This window comes from Medicago truncatula, chromosome 4, assembly GCF_003473485.1.
Source record: "Medicago truncatula cultivar Jemalong A17 chromosome 4, MtrunA17r5.0-ANR, whole genome shotgun sequence".
NCBI lineage: Eukaryota > Viridiplantae > Streptophyta > Magnoliopsida > Fabales > Fabaceae > Medicago > Medicago truncatula.
The window spans coordinates 56,507,567-56,528,621 of record NC_053045.1 but is presented as its reverse complement, the minus strand read 5'-3'; the positions used below and the strand labels follow the sequence as shown (position 1 = coordinate 56,528,621).

General features: G+C 34.3%; 1 protein-coding gene across 2 annotated transcripts; it reads right to left on the bottom strand.

Moving 5' to 3' along the window:
• Positions 1 to 1,019: 1,019 nt before the first annotated feature.
• On the bottom strand, positions 1,020 to 16,522 carry LOC25493973 (dicer-like protein 4). Of its 2 annotated transcripts, none has more exons than XM_039833116.1 (25): positions 16,150 to 16,522; positions 15,692 to 15,869; positions 15,277 to 15,387; positions 14,909 to 15,049; positions 14,711 to 14,783; positions 13,354 to 13,418; positions 12,809 to 12,937; positions 12,596 to 12,724; positions 11,743 to 11,881; positions 9,973 to 10,069; positions 9,646 to 9,838; positions 8,445 to 8,605; positions 8,132 to 8,338; positions 7,748 to 8,010; positions 6,960 to 7,231; positions 6,451 to 6,881; positions 6,117 to 6,220; positions 4,918 to 5,123; positions 4,594 to 4,803; positions 3,952 to 4,413; positions 3,547 to 3,819; positions 3,018 to 3,347; positions 2,060 to 2,372; positions 1,861 to 1,954; positions 1,020 to 1,480 (listed from the first exon to the last, which is right to left on the bottom strand). In XM_039833116.1, exons 1-25 carry the CDS (start codon positions 16,278 to 16,280, stop codon positions 1,321 to 1,323), a joined length of 4,872 nt encoding a protein of 1,623 aa, XP_039689050.1. In that variant the 5' UTR covers positions 16,281 to 16,522; the 3' UTR covers positions 1,020 to 1,320. The 2 variants fall into 2 exon arrangements, with proteins under 2 accessions (XP_039689050.1, XP_013458135.1); XM_013602681.3 differs by having other exon boundaries at positions 4,918 to 5,129; positions 16,150 to 16,521.
• Between the last annotated feature and the right edge of the window lie 4,533 nt (positions 16,523 to 21,055).

Sequence of the window (21,055 nt, the reverse complement as noted above, 5' to 3'; positions counted from 1 at the left end):
ATTGAATTTAAATCTTCGATATAATAATTTTTGACAAATTTTTACTTATATTATTGAAGTCTTTTCTCTTTAAAAGCAAAGAGTTGAGACAAAAAAAAAAACTGTTTAGAGAATTTCAACTCTCATTCTCTTCACTTTCCTTTCCATATATATAGATACAAATATTTTTATTCACAAACCAAAGTTTAGGGCAAGTGGTTGGTGTATAATGTGTACATTGTGAACTTGGAATACTTACTCCTACTCGTAAAAAAAATGTTTTAATCTACCATGCTCTATTTCATGAGTAAATGATACATAGACATATTTATGTGGGATACACCCTTGTACCTTCACATAGAAATGCAACATGTGGCTTTTTCTCTTTCTCTCTTATGTGTATTAGGTGTCATGTTTTGGTTGGTTGTGAAAAGAGTGGTACAATGTGTGTATGAAAAAAAGGTGTCTATGTATCTGTTTCCTTTTCTCTACCGGATGAAACTACGGGTAAGTTTTCTAAGGTTGCATCTATGATGACCACAAAACAAGCATTTGATTAGTCTCATCCTCACTTACCTATCATGATCTACAACAATAACAATAAAATTCCTTCTTTTCCCACAATATTGATTTCTCGCGTGCTCTATTTTATCCAGATTATATATAATCTGAACGACATAAACATCCTATGAAAACCTCTAAAATATTTCGAATTTTAGAATCTGAATGGGATGCATGAGAAGCTCGTATGGTGGTGAAAAGCCGATGTGAGGGTGTTCAAAGCCACTGCAGTTTCCACCACGTCAACTAATTTCTTTGCTATCATTATGACGTTCTCAGTGAATATCATATTTTTTTTGTTTGTGAAATAAAATTAAACAAGTTTTATTGGTTGCAGGATAATTGTTGAACAGCTCTTTCTTTGGTTAGAATTAAAGAATAGTCGATATTTAATGAACGACCTATTATGGTGGCTCACCAAAGACACATTTTTTAATCTATCCATCAAAATAACAATTTCATCTAAACATACAGTAGAATTTTTCAGGAGTAAATAAATATTTACATTTCACATGTCATACATTATAAATTGTTCTGCAATATTTTGAGGTACACTATAGATAAAGTGATATAAACAACTTAGATACTACAAAAACATAATAAAACAACATGCTATTAAACTATAACAACAACATGGTTTATCTGTAAAATATATTACAACTTTAGATTTCATGGCCTTCTCTGTAATAAACTATACCAACCGCTATGTCAAAAAATGATTTTCCTACGCCGAATTGTCTCTAGATTTATGTTGCATGATATATACTTGTTAGGAGCCTGTCAGTTAGCATTATGCAGGTAACCTTTCTCTTTCAGGTACCAAAATGCAGCCTCAGCTGCACTATCCGCTGAATCTTTCTTCTTTGGTAGAGGTTCCCCAATAAACTCGATAATCATATTTGAGGCCTCTTCTATCTCCATTGTCACCATGCAAGTGAATCTAAAATGAAGCAAAGGTAGCCAACACATGATCCTTGATATCGTGTTAAGAATAAAAATATACCAAGCGATAAACACTAGAAAGTTTATGTTGCACAACTTCACTATCCATGCATCAACAATACGAGCTATAAAGTTGACATGGTGGTTGAAGTAAAAGAGTTAAGGAGACAATCATATTTAATCTTTCCTTTTCTTGTAAATATAGGAGTTGACTAGTTTCCTTATTTTGATTGTATTCCCTAGGCTATTTATACCCTCGTGTATTTTTGTATCCATGAATGATTAGATTAATACAGAGAATTTCACAAAAAATGGGTACAGGATAAATATTTATATCAAAAAGATTAATTAAAACAAAAAAGATATTGAGGGACTCACAACTTAAGGTGGTCTGGTCCCTCTTCCTTGCAGCAGTCAAATGAAGGAGGTTTCCAGTAATTAGCAGCACATAATTCATACAATCGCGATCTTGCTGTTATTTTGTACCAAATAATGTGAAAAAATAGTTAGAATCAATGGAACAGAGGTGCCGGCTTCGGTATTTGGTACAACAAAACTACTACAGTTTTTATATTACCTGTCCTTGCTAAGTCACTGCCACAATCACGATTTTGAACGGTTTCACTAAGCTTTCCCTTGGAAGAAGATTGAAGCCGTTGAGCGACGACACGTATAACACACGAGGGGGATGCATCTGATACATCTTGAATAGGGCAGATTTCTGCATTAGACTTGTTGCATAGGTCTCCATTAACTATTACTTGTTCGATGATAGTAGTATCTTTTACATCAATGGGAGTTTCATCAAAGCCAATCAGTTTTGGTTCCGTCTTAGACGTTGATTTCAAAACGTCTTCCAAAGTTTTTGTCCTCAGTTTCAAGCCTTGAGCCTGCACATTCACAACCATGGTGACTCAAATCATACAGTAAAATACAGGTAATATAGCTGCTTAAGTAGCTAAAAAAGTTAAAATGCATCTCTCTAAATGATTGATATATAGTAGAAATAACAGCAGAAGCAGTAACAACACCCAGGAATAAGCTTAAATGTTGGAGAAGATATTTTCGCATTAGTTTGTAGTTTCTATCAAATTATTTTTGTGTATAGCAATACTACCGCTTCACTAATTTGCTCCTTCTGCACACATACTTGCATTCCTCTTTCCAATAATTGAAAAGACATGTGTATATGATAGGAACCAAACAGATATTGAATTATAAACTGAACTGAGGGAAATAAATCCTATAACCATAGGTTGTTACAGATAAACTAACAAATGCAAAACTAAATGGAGCAATCCTCCTACTTACAAGATTAAAAATAGAAAGAAAGAAAAAATGCAAAAGATAATCCCAATTCTGAGAGAGAACCAACTTCCCTGCTCAGTCCAGACCTCCCAAAACAATTACTGTTTCTACAGAAATCAACAGCAATATACTCGGATGTTGTGCTACTATGCACCGAGGAAAAATGCACCGTTGGTGTGGAGAAAATGAGGATGGAAATATAAGAAAACTAAGCATACTTATTTTACCTTCAACTTTGAAAATAGTAGTTGTGAAGCAACTTTAGCAGCTTCTTTTTTATTTTGGCTGGTCACAGAAACTTCTTCATATACACCGTCCCCAGTCACTTTAGCTTCAACTGAAAAAGTTTTAGCTAGTTTTGATGTCAGAAGCTCCAATTCCAAATTATGAGATTGGCAAAGTTCTTGCAAATCCCTAACAGGACTAAGCTGTAAACTTGATGAAAATTTCATGATTGGGTCCAAGAACGATGTCATAATCTTCCAAACTTTGTTCAAATCAAATCCTGAATCAAGAAGAACGGCACCAATACAAGATTCCACCAAATCACCTAGGGCCTGAAACAATCCATAATGTCCATTTAAACCCCATATATATTTAATGCAAAGTTACACAGCAATACGAACGCATCAAAACTTTGAAACGGATACAAACATTATACTTAAGGAACGTCGCCTCACAGGCAGATGTATTTGAAATGAATAAGAGTAAATGCATCTTGGAGCTGTAACATTATAAAAAGGTCACAATATCTACCTTAGGACAATTTGGTCCTCCATTTTTGTCACGGTCTGATGCAGGTCTTCTAATATAGTCCGCATACTTTTTTATTGCCCCAGTCAGAGCACTTGAATCGCATAGAAGAAATTCATGAAAACAGCGATCTACTGCCACACAGGCAAATGCCTTATTATTGACAGACAACGATCTCAGATCTGTCAGTTGGCCAGGCTTTAGTTTGGGATAAGCTGAGTATAGATATGACGTAATCAAATAATCCAAGACAGCATCTCCAAGAAACTCCAGTCTCTGCAAAGATTTATCAGGTTTTTAAAACTAAAGATCAAAATGTACCAATAGAATTCCGACCAAGAGCTATAAAGTAGAGATAATAAATCTTATCTAAAGTCAAAAATTGGGAGCCAAAAGAAAAATGATTACCTGATAACAGCCTCCTCCATGCTTATTATACGAAGGATGTACAAATGCCTGAAGAAGTAGGCCCTTATGAACAAAGTGATGCCCTAACTTTCCTTCAAGGGAGGGAATGTCTACTTCACTAGAAAGAGGAAAATAGCCAACACTTCCAGTGCAAATATTAACAACTTGCGAGGCTTCAAAATTTACTTGCATGCCAATCCATGTAAGAAAGGCAATTGCAGCTTTAAATCCACTGTCGACTATGAATGCTCCCACAAGAGCTTCAACCACATCAGAAATTGTTTTCCTATGCAACCAATGGTGATGTTTATTACAACGGATTTGAGTTGCACTCCTTTTCTCCTCACCAGAATTTAAACACAAGTGGATGCTGTCTTCAGTTTCCTTGGTACAAACTCTTGGGCAAGGACGGCCTAATGCATAGAACTGGATGGGATCAAGTGCCTGGTCACGTATATAGACCTGGAAGAGAGAACAAGGATATAAACATTAAACAACTTAACTCTTTTTTTTTTTTTGAAGAAAAAACTTAACTCATTAAATAAAAATATGCATTTTCAAGCTTGAAAGTTGACCTCAAGAAAGAAAGAATGATAATACTTTCTTAGTTATGTAATTAAAAAGCATGAAATATGACTTTACCTGCAAATTGCGCTTAACAGCCAACTTGAGCAAATTGGAATTATTTACAATATTGGAACGCTTGCTGGTAAGGTCTCCTTCATGAAAGCTGTCGTGCAACAGAAAAAAATGGCGTGCGACAGAAAATTTAAGGAAAGCGTCACCGAGCACTTCAAGTCTTTCAAGGGAAAAGCGCTCCTGACACTGCTCGGTGGTGAGAGCCTCTAGAACCTGGTAGTTATTCATAATTTTTAGTAGCTCTAAACTACAACAATAACGTGTACAATATAAGCACTGCAACAGTTTGTTGAAAAGGAATAACACATGCATTTAATAAGGCCTTACCCTATGGGCACTAATTTCAGCTGCCTCTGGGAAGGAGGAAGATAGCTGGTTCCTCAGTTCAATGGCAACCAGCAAGTTTCCAAGACGATGCATAATTGAAGGTAGCAAAGATATGGAACTGCCAATATCCTTTGAAAAGCCTACTATTTTCAGTTCGCATAGCTCAGGAGGAAAATAAACAAAGTGTTCCTCCAGCTCATGTGGTTCTGTGACTGAAAAATTAAAATCTACAATCATTTAGAGAAGAATCTGAAGAATTATCAAAATACAAGATAAATCCAAAATCCAGATGTTTGTCGATGCAAAAACATAAAGAAATACACATGCATCGGTAGATTATCATTGATATTTATGGTAGCATATAATGTATATATGTTAGAAGCAATCTAATTTGGGATTGAATGCTTTTATATCGTTGGAATTAATATTAACACCGATTTTGAGTGTGTGGGCCGATTGTGTGTGAACTGTTTCCTACACCCAAGTCTATCCCTATTGTTGTTCGATTTCTTAAGTTGCCAATGGCATCAGATAGGTTTCGACCTATCCCTACCAAAAACCCATAAATGTGCTGCACCTACTGCGCTACTAATCGGTAAATCCCTGCCACAAATGTTTCTGGCAACCATTCAAGTCCACAGCTGCACACTTCTCCATGGCCTTGCAGTTTGTGTTCTTTCTTTGGAATCCGAATGACTCGTTGCATACAGACCAGCCTTTTAAACATATCCTACAATGTTTTTCTTATTTCTGGTCATCTAACTTTTTGAGCGGTTTCCAATCATTTAAGTTGTAATATAATCGGAATTTCCAAGAAACATTAGTAATTCTAAATAGGAAATTAAGGCCGGAAAGATAGACAAAAAGGCTGAGTTAACGCCAAGGTAAAGGAAAACATCATTGCCATTTAACTACTAGAGCAATGATCTTGGACTCCAAATTGCCAAGGTCCAAACTTACGTCCTTCCCCCCCCACAAGTTAATGCACAAAGAAAGGAGCTTAAACTAGTTGCCAAGCCTTCATAATTTTATTGGTAACTATATGTAAACCTACACCCACACAAACTATTGGACCTGAAATGTGGAAAAAATGACAAAGCAAAGACACTTTACTGGCTCGTAAAAAATAATGTGAAAAAATTTAATTGCCTAGACAAACAAAATTGAACACACAAAAAATAGGTTATTCAACACAGTACCTTCATCATCCGCATTCTTTCGATCGTGTAGTAGGTTGTGCAAATTGAAGAGTTGTTTTGCATGCAGAAGTGGTTGTTCAGGGCGTTTGAGATTAATGGAAAACCTGACATCCAAGCATGCAAGGTTGTTTCGTCAAATATCAGTACAAATATATGATATTCCAAATTACATATACAAAACTTCTGATGTCTGATTCTATCAGTTAATCGGGAAGTTTTAAATATCTCTCATAAATCTAAACGTTTTCATTGATAAAAAAAATATGGAGATGGAAAACCAAAAGTGAAATAACAATGAATCAGTAATAATAATAATTAATATACAGATACCTACTTTTCATTTAAGTGGTCCACGAAGCTTGAAGTTTCTGAATTTTTATGAGGACTGAATCCATTCTTTTCATAGATAATATTTGTGACAAAAAAAAAGAACTTGGTATGTGGAACATACACTAAACTATTCTCAACATCTGTAATACTTTTGTAACCATTGGCAAGTAGCAGGTGATTATCCATAGATGTAACCATTTTATCTGAAGTAACTTCTGGATGCCTGAAAATTGGTGAACAAAGGCATCTCTTCACTGTTTTCCAGTCTACTTTCATCACATCATCGTATTCTTTCAATATGACTGGAAGCAAAAGGTAGAAGGTCGATGCGCTTGTGTGAGATTTAGCACCCAATTCTACAAACTTCGAAACAAATTCTAATCTATCGAGAATAATTTTGAGGAACATTTCTTGAAAATTCTCCGCCATCTTAATCTGCAAGATGGAAAAGCCCAAGCGTTAACTTAAAATTTTCTTTTTCTTTTTTAACTTTTTGTTAAAAGAGTTACTCACCTCATCTTTGTTGAATTCTACAACTCCAAATGGAATAAATTTTGTCATCACGGATCTACCGTGAGCAAGATGAAGATCAAGTTCCAGTTGCTCTGCCTCCATTGGAAGACGAGTCATGATGAATAAACCGAAATTTTTATAGACCCTATCCTCTGGAGTGGGGGAAAATTTAATGTAGTAAGAGTTGAGACGGACAGTTTTCTCATTTTTCCATGACTGTCCAAAGACAGAAGGAACTCGCATCTCATATAATTCTCCTCTTGAAATGTCATCTGCAGATAAAGGAAAATTAATATAGCACCACTCACTGCATAGCCATATTGTTACATCCCTAGAGGCATAGGCTAATAGTAATCAAACATAGTAATAGTACTACAACTGAAAACGGATAAAAAAAATTCCTCAACAAGCTTAGAAGCATGCAAAGATACATAGAAGAGTTTAGTTTTAATCCACTGTGTGTGTAAGCTTTTACCCTATCTTCTTATCATGTGTTACCACATCATCTAAAGCTTTGACTATGATAATAGATAATAACTGCCTAAGAGAAAAAAAATCTTTCAGTGATCTGACAATAAATCAACACTAAACTATCCAGAGAAAAAGGCGACACAGTTTAAAAAGTCTAAATATGATCAGCATGGAGGATTAGTCACCCTCCTTACACTCATAGACAAGTTATCATGCTCAACACTTAATTTCAAAATATAATGTATACAGTACATTTCTGACAGCCTAGTGAAAGATAATGAAAGCAATGACTAATCAAAGTGCAGCTGAAGTTTTACCTGCATATTCATCTGAATCAGAAGAACCCAAAACCTTTTCCGGCTCTGCATCATTTTGCCTTGGCAAAAGACAATCATTCAAAGCACCTAATTTATGCAGTTCTTCAATTGCTTTCAGGCAAGCATCTCTTTTCGCATCTTCCATAGACAATTGTGGTGTACCGACAATTTGGTGTATAGGAGCATTGGAAGGCAAAGTTATTTGGCAGACAGTCCCTCCTAAATCATCAAAGTAAAAGAAATTTGGCCGCGGATCAAAGAACCTGAAAAGATAGATTAGCAACATTTTAAGACAAATAAAATTTGCACTTCATTTCCCTGAAACTCCTTAGTGGAATATATATTTTGGGTCAAACAAAGGTCAAAGCTTAAATAAGCCCATACTCATCATGCGGAAGCTTTGAACAATACTGGTAGAGCAATGAGATACTATATGCCGAACTGACTGAGGCACCAGATGAATCAACTCTGAATGTTTTTTGTACAGGGATGTTGTATGTCTCACTGGATGTTCTGTCAGTAATTTCCGTATTCATTCGGGACTCATCTTTCTCAAAACCATCAATAATGGCTAATTCCTTCTCATTTCCACTGCAAAAATAGGATTCCATAAATAACCAGAAGGACGGATTTGCATAGATTCCTTTTAAAATTTCTAAATTGTAAAGGTATTAAAATTTCTAAATTGTAAAGATACCTGTCAACCAAAAATGCATATTCTGAACGAGGCATGCGTGCACGACCTCTTGACTGTATAAAGCTGGCAACAGTTTCTGGAAGATCGAACCGTATGACAAGGCAACATGTCTGAATATCAAGTCCTTCTTCCCCCACACTGGTGGCAACCAATAAATTCAGCTGTGAACAGTGTAATCCAAAGAAGCATGTTACCACCACTCAACTCTGACAAGCTAGGATAAATATTACATAAATAAGCCAGTAACCAAATTATTTTTATATGTATTTAAGTTTAATTTCCTAACACCAACTATGCTTGGAATACATGCAGAGAAGTAAAAGACAATTTATAATATCTCCAATAGTGTTTGAAGGTTCTAAAAACGGAAATGAAGTGAAAGAAAATGTTGGAAAGCATGAGGGTGCAGACTAGATATATTTATTTTCCTTAAACCCATACTTTTAACCCTTTATGTGCCATAAAATGCCATTTTGCCTTCCCCAAAACAGACACCCTTCTCTCTCAACCCTCTCTGCTCATCTCTTCGCATCTTTCACCCTATCTATCGACCCTCTGTTTGCATCAAATCGCCTGCATCCTTTCCCACGCTTGACTTTCTCTGTTGTGGTTGGTTGGAAGCTATTGCACTACTTGATACAAGCCTATGTTTTACAATCTTGCAAACCCCCTCCCGATCCTAGATGGGGTCTTGACCTTAACAACATTGCTGGCCAGAGGATAATCTTTTGTTGTAAATTCTTGATTTCCTTCCATTCCCGCAATCAATGTTATTCGATTATTTTATATTCATAACGAATGCATATATGTAGTTTATTGGTGCCCTATAAAGAAGAAACTTTTGAATATACTTATGTATTAATGGCTGTAATTAATACTCTGGTGAATATGAACTTGTGCTGAAACAGTGACACAATTACAGCACACCCTTAACTGTGTTTGCCTTCCAAGGTGAACCATAAAAAATGATAGCCATGAGCTATAGAGTGACCATTTCAAGACCAAGAAGCTAATGTGGGGACAAGAAGTACGCCCCTATCATTAGTCATTATAAATAAGCATACATGTGCAGTAGTATGGCTTGACTCTTTACTCATCAAACTGAATAAAAAATTAGCATACAAAATCTTACAAACTATTCAATTCTCACAATAATATATTTCAAAGTTATCGAGTGAAATACAAAAATAATTACTCTTACCTCTCCAGAGCGAAACTTCTCAACAATTGCACTCATGGTCTTCCGTGACATAATCTTTGCTCCAGAATGGACTCCTACAAGAAAACCACTCTTCCATTGCCTTAGAAGCTCGAGCTTCTGTAGTATGTAAGACAGAGATCTTGCAGTCACAATTCTGTTGACAAAAACTATACACTTCATGTTCTGCTGCAACCTGAAATTGGAATATTTTATCAGAATGTATAAATCGATTTCATAATCAAGCCATAATTAGTCAAATTTGGTTATATACATTAGACATATGCTATATAAAAACATGTCTGAAAAAAAATTGTTAAAGAAACCAACCTGAAACTGGTCAGTATCCCAATGAGGCGTAGTAGCTTTGCAGAGAAACAGGGCTCTTTTAATATTTCCAGGGAAGATGGATCAGATAAGCTGTCACCTACAGAATCAAAAAATAAAACAAAAAACATCTAAGTATAATATATACATCCTAAAAGAACTCTGATCTAACAAACAATGCATCAATGAAATAAAGCAGCCCAGTTCCCATCCTAGCTCAAGAAACATCTCTGCCGCCATATCACAGCGAAAACCACTAGCTGCAACCTCCTTATGTGAAATCTCTTTAATTGATTCATCTACTTAACTTAGCACAAAATCGAAATAAAAAAAATACTCCCTCCGTCCCTTAATAAGTGACACAGTTGACCCAATTACGCATACCAATGCGTAATTTTGAGTTTAAATATCTTGAATAATATATTGGAAAAAATTATGAAAATTTGATATTTTGAAAATACTCATCGAGACGAATCTAACGACATCTTATATGATACTCCCTCCGTCCCAAATTGTATGACGTTTTGGGCATTTCACACATATTAAGAAATGTAATTAATATTGTGTGGGAAAGAGATATTATGAGTTGTTTTACAAAATTATCCTTAATAAATGATATGGAAAAAATAAATGAAAGAATTGAAAAAAGAAAGAGTAATAAATAGTTAAGGATATAATAGGAAAAATAACATTAATGTTTCATTGGTATTCTAAAGTGACATACAATTTGGGACAAATATTTTTTCTAAAGTGACATACAATTTGGGACGGAGGGAGTATTATTTATCTTTGTATATTAGTAGAAAAATATGGTCAAAGTAAGTTAGGTCAAAAATGCACATTTTCAAACAGGTCACTTATTGCGGGACGGAGGGAGTAAATTCAGAACTGACCTTTATTAATCAAGGAAATCACACTCGATGTTGAAATAGAAAAAGTGTCACTGAGGAACGACCAAACAAAGGCCATTTGTAGTTAACATGAAATTGAAATCATCACCAACGAATAAAATCAGACCGCAACGAAGCAGCATTGGTTCGATTTGGGTTGATATTTGACGGTGGGAGGAAATAGCGGCGAAAAGTGAAAGGGTTGTAGTTTGTTCGAAACCCTAATGTGAAAGTGATGATGTGCAGCAACGAATTGTACTTGTATGCTTTGTTTGGATGAGAAAAGAGGATTTCACTTGTGTGACATAATGTCACGTGACATTGGCCAATTGAAGTGTGACACGTGGCAATACAATTTTTTTAAACATAAAAATATGTGAAAGGGAGAGAGAGAAAGAGTAGTCGAATTGGCTTATGTGTCACAGCTGGATTGGCCAATGTCATGTGGCATTCCCTCCTCAATGGTACACAAGTGGAGTCCGAGAAAAGAAGGTAGAAAGAAAGAAAGCGGAAAGAATGTTGAAGGAATGAAAGTGAGTAGAAAGTGAGATAATTTTTTGGTTGTTTGGTAGGAGTGAAAGTGAATAAATTGTGAGGAAAGAAAGATGTATATTTAGTAAATGACGTAACTACCCTTATATAAGAAAATGAGATATTAATGTTAATATATTTTTTACATGTATACTAGTATATGTGTATATTTAGTAGTAAAATGTATATAGAGTAAATGACATAACTACCCTTATATAACATCACTCTAAATGGAATCACAATTAACAGTCCATGACTCCATGGATATAGAAAAAATTATCAAAAGCAACAACTCGGAAATTCTGCAACAGTAATGACACAATTAAAAGACCACCAAGCAATATTATAATACCTGTCATAGATTTGGAAGCAAATAGGTCAGCAGCCTTTGCAAGATATTTATCACATACAGACTCATCACTTGAAATTCCTTCTGCCCCAACTAATGCATGCCTCTCAGAATGATCACCGCTCAAAAGAATACGGGTAGCCTTGGAAGGTGAACATGAAAATTAAAGAAGGAAAAAGAACAAAATTTAAACAGCAAGTTCTGAATTAAAACAAATAGAGATAAACAACTGACAAGCTAAAATATTATGTAGAAATCAAACTTAATCTGAAAACTCACCATAAGTATCATTAAATTAAATAACATATACAGTAAGATATAATAGTATACTAATTACATAATACATAATATTTAAGCAATAAATGTTTTCAATATCTTGTTACCTTTGCTTTTTTTATGGTTTTGAATAAGAAAAATTACGTAGTTGTAAGTACAATTATAGATATTATTCCTCATTGCTCCCTAAACTTTCTATACTCGCCCCCAACAATAAATCAGAAATAGATTAAAGCATGGATATAAGCATATTCTCTTAGATATGAGAAGAATAAAAATGGCGTTTACTATTACAAGCTAAACAACAAATGTAGAAGTCACGCCACGAACAAAACAAGAGCCCCAAAACAACTAGTGAAGAAGAGAAGACGTAACAGCATCTAAGGTAGGTTTCTGCTTCACATTTCAAGAGGCAATTTAAAAAAGCCATGCCCAATAACAAAAAAAAGTGCACTCTGTATAATACTAGTACAATAAAAAAAAGTGTACTTGCAGACACCAATAGACACCATGAATGATAATAATAATCTTTTTTTTCAATAGCACATATATGCCTTGTAATCAAATCCATGAGTTTTACCTGCAATGCTCCCCAAATGCCAAGACTTCTAAGAGAAAAGACCACATTCTCATGCACCCGGTTGAGAAGTTTCTTTGTGCTCATCCGCTTCTGGTGATCTTCTATACTCCTACCAAGGGTTTCTATGCACTGCTAACATGAAATAAAGCAGTCATCAGGTAAACCTTGTTCACCTAATCATCTTACGATCCATAACAGACAACAAAAATGTACCTGGCATTTAATCTCCTCAATTTTACAGTACAAGCTAGTTTCCATACTTGCAGTCGAACTATAACGATATATACGAACTGCAGGACTGGTCACAAAAGATTGCAATGCCTCATCGTCAACTGAGTATACCTACAAACAATATCCAAATCATTAAGATAAGCAACAAAGCCCAACATCTAAACAGTACAACTAGGTAATCATTCACAAGAACTCTTGATCAATATATCGGCTTCACCCATTTTATCAATGGAAAGAACATTTGCTTTCTTGCACACAGGACAATAAGGCAAAAGTTTGACACCAGATTTATAAGACAAGCTACGAATGATGCTCTCGAAGTTAAGCTATTTGACATATGAATATTGCTAGCAACACACTAACACACACTTTTCAATTATTAGTTTAAATTTATTTGGGACCCACAAGATTTGGTGGAACCCATATGAGTTTAGACCAATAAAAACGAGAGTGTTGGGAAATGTGTGTAAGAGAGTGGATTGCTTGCTGGCACTCCTCTTTGGCATATAATGCTATGCAAACCTTACCTTAGCATCAAGCATTTGTTCAAGACTATTAATGCTTTTTGGTAGATTTGCTTCAGTAGAAGCTCCTGAAAATGAATACATGTTAAGTTCAGAAACTGGACAAGGAATTCACTTATTTATTAGTAAACTTCAGCACTTCTAGCATTCAGCAAAGGCCCTTTATTTCCAAGAGTACACATAAAACAATAAGCATCAAAATAAAGAATACACTATCAACAATGTAGCAAACTTTGTTTATGGTAACACCCTCGAAGAACTGGTCAGATATAAGAATGACAAAACATTCATATTGTTGAATTTTAGAGATAGGGAGAAAAGAATGAACTTCAGTATACCTATTAAGTATTAAGCAAGCTCCTCTATAAGGGATACAGAGGCCACTATAGCATTTATGGTTATAGTGGATGCAACGGGCACAACAGAAAACAAGTAATTTTAGGAGTTTTCTTTCTTTTTTTTTAGCCATAAAATTTAAAAGTCACAGTATGTGTACTGAACATGACTCATTTTCAGAATAGTCAATCTGAAGAGTCACACTCCATTCACGTATAATCACACTCTTTCGTAGATAAGAGGATTGTGCTCTACATCCGTCCATGTCCACCTCTAACGACTCACGAGTCTCGGGCGAGTCTCATTCTTAGATAACAACAGTCTCCTTGTTCTTCCTTTGTTTTGTTTTTCCACATCATTCACAATTTTTATTCTTGACTTGCTACCGATTTCATTGCCAAACCATTTATTTTATTTTTTATTATCGTTTAGATTTTAACTTTTCAACTACTGTTCTCAACCTCTACCCAGGCATCTCTTCATCTTCCAAATTGTCAATTGAAACTTCACCATCTATAGCCAAACAACAAAGACTATAGACACGGAAAAGGCCACCTTTGACAGATTGTGACAATGTTGCATTTGAATTCTGGAAAAAAATTGTTGTTTTTCTATACTAAAAATAAATGTCTCTCAAACTGTGCAAGAGGCCATCGGGTAAAGGAGAGAAAAAAGTAGATGATGTGGCTAATTAGTATTGGAGTGTGTTAAACGAGTGTCAGAGGGTGTGGCCCTAGGCCTAGCATTTATCATAACTAATTTATTTCAACTGTTGTGACTTTCGCGATTTTCCCACAATGCTATAATGCTATCTTAGGGATTTGATCTTTTTCTTTAATAAAATAGGGTTAATGCTTTGTCTTTGGTAACAAATCACGTCATAGCACACTATATCGCATTATATTCAGAGTCTCTAAACTTTTCCCTCCTTCCCTACCAAAATCCTAAAACATCAAGAATGTCAAAATAATTAAGTAAGGAAAAAATTGTAGCAAGTTTTTGAAGATAAACATTATTACTTTACCTTTTCCTACAACGGGGGAAGCAGTCATGCCAAATATACGGGGAACCTTTGTGGAATTATTTTTGTAGAAGACCTAAAAAATTGCAAAATCAAAACATTGTGATCGTGAAATTAAAAAGAAACTGTGGAAAGGTTTTTTATTCATAAAAATGTGTAACATTCTCCATTATGAATGTATTTGACAAAAGCGAAACATACTTTCATGATTTCTGCATAAGGATGACTGCTTTTGACTTGAGCATGATGGCATTCATCGAAAATCAAAAGTGTGATCATCTCCATCTTGATGAAACAATGAGATAAGTTGTGAAGTAATATTTGTGGGGTCATGACAAGAACCTGAGAGGGGAAAAAACGAGAACACCGTTCAAATTTAGAATTAGCAAACACCGTTGGATGAAAATTTAACTCAACAGATATATAGATCCCAATATATTGATTTGATTGCCTCGATGGGATTAAATAGTTTTTCACCAACTTTCTTTCAACAGATTTTACTTCAAGTTGTCGTAACAGCAACACATAGAAAAATAATACAATCAACATGATTTAACTAGCAATGTCACCTCGTTCTGTTCAATCTCCTCCTCCCAGTGTTGATGAGATTTTGTCCCCTTGGAACTCCCACAGTAAGTTCCAACTTCAAAATCAGTAGAGTCAGATATCACCTTTGCTTGCTATAGATAAATAAAAAAATAATAGGCTTCAGAAGACACACATTGGAATGACCAACAAGCCCAAATTAGTTAAAACAAAAAAATTCAAAGAGATATTGTTAAATACAAGAACAAATCAATTCATCAGATTCGCGCATTAATTGACAACACCGCACAATAATTATTTCACGTAAAAATCACAATTCTATCATCAATGCAATTTTTCACTACAGGATCAAGGAGAATTTAACACCGTCCAAACCAAATCGTGAGAATTTCAATCATATTGCAAAACCCCCCACCCCCCAAATGTGCAACAGCTCACCTGATGAACTAGAGCAACGGTAGGTGCAAGAAAGACGCATACATCCTTGTTCGGCTTCTTAATCAAATGTCTCATCTCATGCATGAGCAACACAGCAATGTGTGTCTTCCCACATCCTGTTCCCAAATAAACAATAGTATTTTCCTCCATAGCTTTTTTGCATAAATCCAATTGATACCTTTAAAAAGATCAAAACATTCATAAGATTCTCTATAATTTCGCAATACAAGCAAAGAATCAAAATCATAAGCACACCCAACAACATCACATCAAATTTCATGCATTTAACATACTTTCATGAATTGAATAATTATCTTTTTAAATAAATCATCTGAAATAATAACTAATACTCAAACCTCCACAACAAAAAGAACCAACAGAAGAAAACCCACATGCCCAGTTGAAAAAAAACGTAGTAGAGTGAAGAAAAACACAAAGGGTATGAAAAAGTGACTTACTTTCTAGCAATTTTGGTGGGATCTTTTTTGACTAGAGAAGACTCAACGTCAAGGGAAGGAGTTTTTCCATGATCGGAGGTCTCCGGCGGAAACTGAACGGAAGCAGCGGTGGAGGATTCACCGTACGGCATTGTAAGGTTTGTGAATGAATATTCTAGAGAGTGAGATTAGAGAGAGAGAGAGAGAGAGAGAGAGAGAGAGAGAGAGTGATTATGATGATGAAAACAAGTACGAGGGTTTTGTCCTGTTTTTGGAACAGAACAAGAATATGAAAAGAGTGATGTTTGGTTCGGTTCACTGACTTGACTTTATAGACAAACTTATGTCAGCACAGCAAGAACAAACAACAATTGAATTGAGTGACCCAACACTGATTCCCTCGCACTTTTTATATACGCATGTTTTTCGCTTAGTTTCTTGGTTTTTTTATTGGATTGGAATATGCAGTGGTGGCCCCCAGAAAAGAAAAAACTAAAAATATAATAAGGCGGTGATCGGAGTAACATTTGCGCTATCTTTGATCATAACGATAAACTAATTTGAGCGGGATAATGTTTGTAATTCATCATATTGAAATCCTTTTGGCGTTTTATATTCGTCAAAACATTTGTATATCTATTTACTTCACGAGTAACGAACTTTTATATTTCATTATAACTTTGGTAGACGTTTAATCCTTTGGATAAGCTTTTATCTATGATACGCCCGCCCTCCATTAGGTAAGCAAATAGTCGCTCCTTGAGAATTAACATGAACTTCAACGTCTTTGTATCTATGCGTCCGAGCTAACTGTTATCTTTCGATGCTCCCATAAGTTTTTAGCACGTGATACTCCCCATCACCCTCCATTAGGAAAGCAAAGAGCCGCTACTTGAGAATCAGCATGAACCTCGACGGCTTTATATCTATGTGTCCAAGCTAATTGTAGTCTTCTAATACTCCTGTGCTAACTGCTTTTTATTTATTTATATTGATGTATTTTCTACGAAAAATGAATTAAATTACTGAATCAAATGAGACTAGATGATGCACCTAAATCTTGGAACAAAATAGTAGTTGGGAAAAACAAGCAACGTCTGAGGAAACTCTTTATACGGAAAGGAATGATCCTTACTAACTAAAATATATCAAGTCATTAGTTGGCTTTGCGTCAAACACGAGATCGAGGTAGTCCATGTAGAAAGTTAGAGTTGAGATTTAACTTCATGGAGAAGAGGGGTGAGATAAGCATTATTTGTAAAACAAGATAAAACCATGTTTATAATAATTTTTTAGTCAAATTTAAATTCCAATGTGTTGAAGGTGAAGATAAAGGGCTAGTTCTATGCCTATATGAATAGTCCAAAGTTCGGTTGAGGAAGCAATGTTAGAATCAAATTTTGTGTAGAAGTTGTACATCCATTTACCATGTCAGTCGCGGATAATTCTACTATGCGGTGTACTCATCAGAGTTAGCAGTAAAATATATTTTCTTTTACGTGTTTGTCTTTTTCGTGAAAGATTAGATGTCTGTTAATTGTACTAGTGCAAGAGATTACTCTAACTGTTGATCATTTATGAAATGAAATTAAAATTTGTTGTTGAATTTAGTGAAAGTATAATGAAACCTAAACACCTAAATAAAATAATACTCGAATTTAATTGATACACTCCTTTATTAAATAATTGATGTATCTGATTTATATTCTAGATTAAGTACATAAATTATTCAATGAACCTCAAAAATCAATTGTTTCTTGTAAATAGGATCAGAAGAAGTACATTATAGCATAGCATACAAAGGTTTACAAATGCATTTAATTATATCTTATCTTGTACTTAATTGGATATGAATGTGTTAAAATGAATACAAATGGGTCAGACTACTAGTTTTTGGACCAAGGTCTGTTTGACCAAGCATTTATTCCTGGCAGTATAAGCTAACTATAAAATTATAAATACAATCCCTAAAAAAAAATTATAAATGCAATTAAAAGCTTTGAAAATAAAGCTAAAAATTGTTGAGTAAATTACACTCCTCTCCTCTCAAAGATGCTTAAATTACAATCCCCTTTCATTTTAAGTTAAAATATACACTCCCCTCCCCTCCCCTCTTATTCAAAATATATTAGAAAATATTTCACCCCCCTCCTCTAAGAGAAGCATGAATTACATTTCCCTCCCCCTTTTTTGTTAAAATCTACACTTTAATTCCTCAATAAAAAAATTTATTTTTCATAATCTAGCAAAAAATTATAATCTAACACACTTTGGAAAGAAAAAAAAACAGTATTACGGGCTATTTTAATATAATCAAAATTTGAATACATATTTTTCGCTATTTTTTATTCACAATTTCATTAACATATAGTTTTAAACCCTAATATAAAATATGAAACAACCCAAAATAAAATAAAAATATGTGAAAATAACTAAATACAATAAAGTATGGTTATTTAAAAGTTAATTTTATACTCTAAAATATAAAATTAATAGCAAAATATTTAAATTTAATTATCATTGATATTTAAATTATAAAGAAATGAATTTACTTTTCTTAAATGTTGGTTCAAAATTATTATATATCATAAAAATATTTATTTAAGTTAAAATAGATTAAAGTGTAGTGCATATTTAATTATTAAGGGAGACGGTTGTAATTCAAACATCTTACATGGGAGGAGAGTATAAGTTTTTCTTTTCAAGGGAGGGGAGTATATATTTTAACATAAGAGGGGAGGCGAATGTAATTCAAACATCTTTGAGGGGAGGAGAGTGTAATTTACTCAAAATTGTTTGGCAATTGTTGAAAAATTTTAACTTTTTTCTCGGTTAAACAAAATACCAAAAAAATAATTTGAGATAAAGACGGAATATCAAATAAAATTCTGGAATAGGAGAATATTTTTCACTCGTAGAGGGAAAATATTGGAGTTATAAACATAAATAACAAAATACCAAATAAAATAAAGAATGAGATAAAGATATATGGGATAAAAAAAATGTGGTATAACCAATGAAAAGAGAGAAAAAAGAAGTTGTCACTAAAAATTGTATGAAATAGTTGTTCAAATATCACTACTCTTAAAAATAAGTTAAAAGTTATTTTGTAATTATTATTATTATTATAAAAATTTAACTTTTTTTGGGGTCCTTGTAGTTTGCACCCATGAAAAGATGGGTCCAACTTTGACCATTTTTCTTCATCTTTACATTAAATTATCCACCAAAATTTATTATGGTCCATCCACATCAAATCTATCATATGTCAACCAAAACACACTCCATTTTCCTTTTTAATGTAGTCAAATATTGTATAATAAACACAATAAGAATAGCGAAAAAATAAATTGACATAGGCTACACAACAACTGTTGGAACAAAATGTGTTTCACAATGAACCTTATTGAGTTTTGATGATAACAAGGTATTAAAAATTGTCAATTGGTTATTACTAATAATTGTTCAAGTGTACAGGACCAAAGGCTACTCAAGTTATTTCAATAGGTCTTGGAAGAACAATGGAAAGAAAAAGAAATTCTGAGCATCTGAAGAAAACTGCTCCTGAAGCTGAAGTGCTTCTGAAGTGATGACGTCATCAGAAGCAGAAGGTCATTAGAAGCAAAGGTTTTCATCAGAAGCAATATCTTCACCAGAAGCTACGTTTGATCCTTTAATCAAACTGAAGATTCAAAGTAGCTGATTCTCAATTCAGTCTTATCCAAGAAGAACGAAGAATTGAAAGGGGGGTATCAACGGATATATGGATAGCACTGAGCACTTGTCTCTCGTTAATAGAGTTGACAAAGTACAAGTGTACAACCACTACCTCCACTACTCTGTTTTCTGTCTACGCTACAAGACAAGACAACAGCCATGCCTGCATAATTTGTACCTTCAAGATGGGAATGAATTTGAAGCTTATTCTTCAAAGGACTACACCCAAATCAGGCAAAGGATTACTGGTGGATGATCAAAGGATTTCAAACGACTCTTTAGACGTGCTGATTATCTCAACGTCTCTTTCACGCCTCTATATAAAGGTGTGAAGACTTGAAGATTGAAGATAGAAATATATAAGTTCAAAAGCGCCAAAACTCTGTCAAATTGATTCTACAAAGCACACTGAATTTCTGCACTGATTTGATACATCTTAGAAATTCAAAGTCCAGAGTCTTTATTGTATTGTATTGTGAACACCACTGATTGTATATCAAGTGTTCAAGTCAAACTCAATTCTCTGTATTTTTGTTTGATCAGAAGTCTCTTGCCTGCGTGCTTGAGCATTAGAAGTCTCTTGCTTAGTGCTTGAGCATTGGAAGACTCTTGCGTGTGTGCTTGAGCATTTTTGTGAAGTCTCATACTTAGAAAGTATTGAGCATTTGTAATCTTTGTGATTATAGTGAAATCTCCTTGGAAGTGCAAGGGGGACTGGACTACTTCCGTGTTGTGGAAGGAACCAGGATAACTGCTTGTGTCTTTGTCTTTCTTTTCTCTGCTCTGTTCTTTTCCGCTGCAATCTGATTCTGATCATTTCATCATAAACACTCAAACTGCTTCTGAAGTTTTATCAGAAGAAGTATTTTTTTTGAGAGAAAAAAAAAACACAATTCAACCCCCCCCCCCCCCCCCCCCCCTTGTGTTTTTCACCTTCAACAACTTCACAACCTCAAGTTTTGGTGGTTTTATTGCTTCACCCAGTTTACCCATAGCTATTACGCTAGTGAAAAATACAGCCCAAAATCACGATAAAGCTTACAACAATTGCTAGATATGACAACACAAAATACACAACTACATAATTGCTAAATTAATGAGTGTTTGAAAGCATTTTAATTCTCATCTATTTAATCTTCAAGAATTAATTCTTTTTGACAAATGCCTAAATTATATCTCATAATCAAATCTAACGTGGACCCTTTCTAAA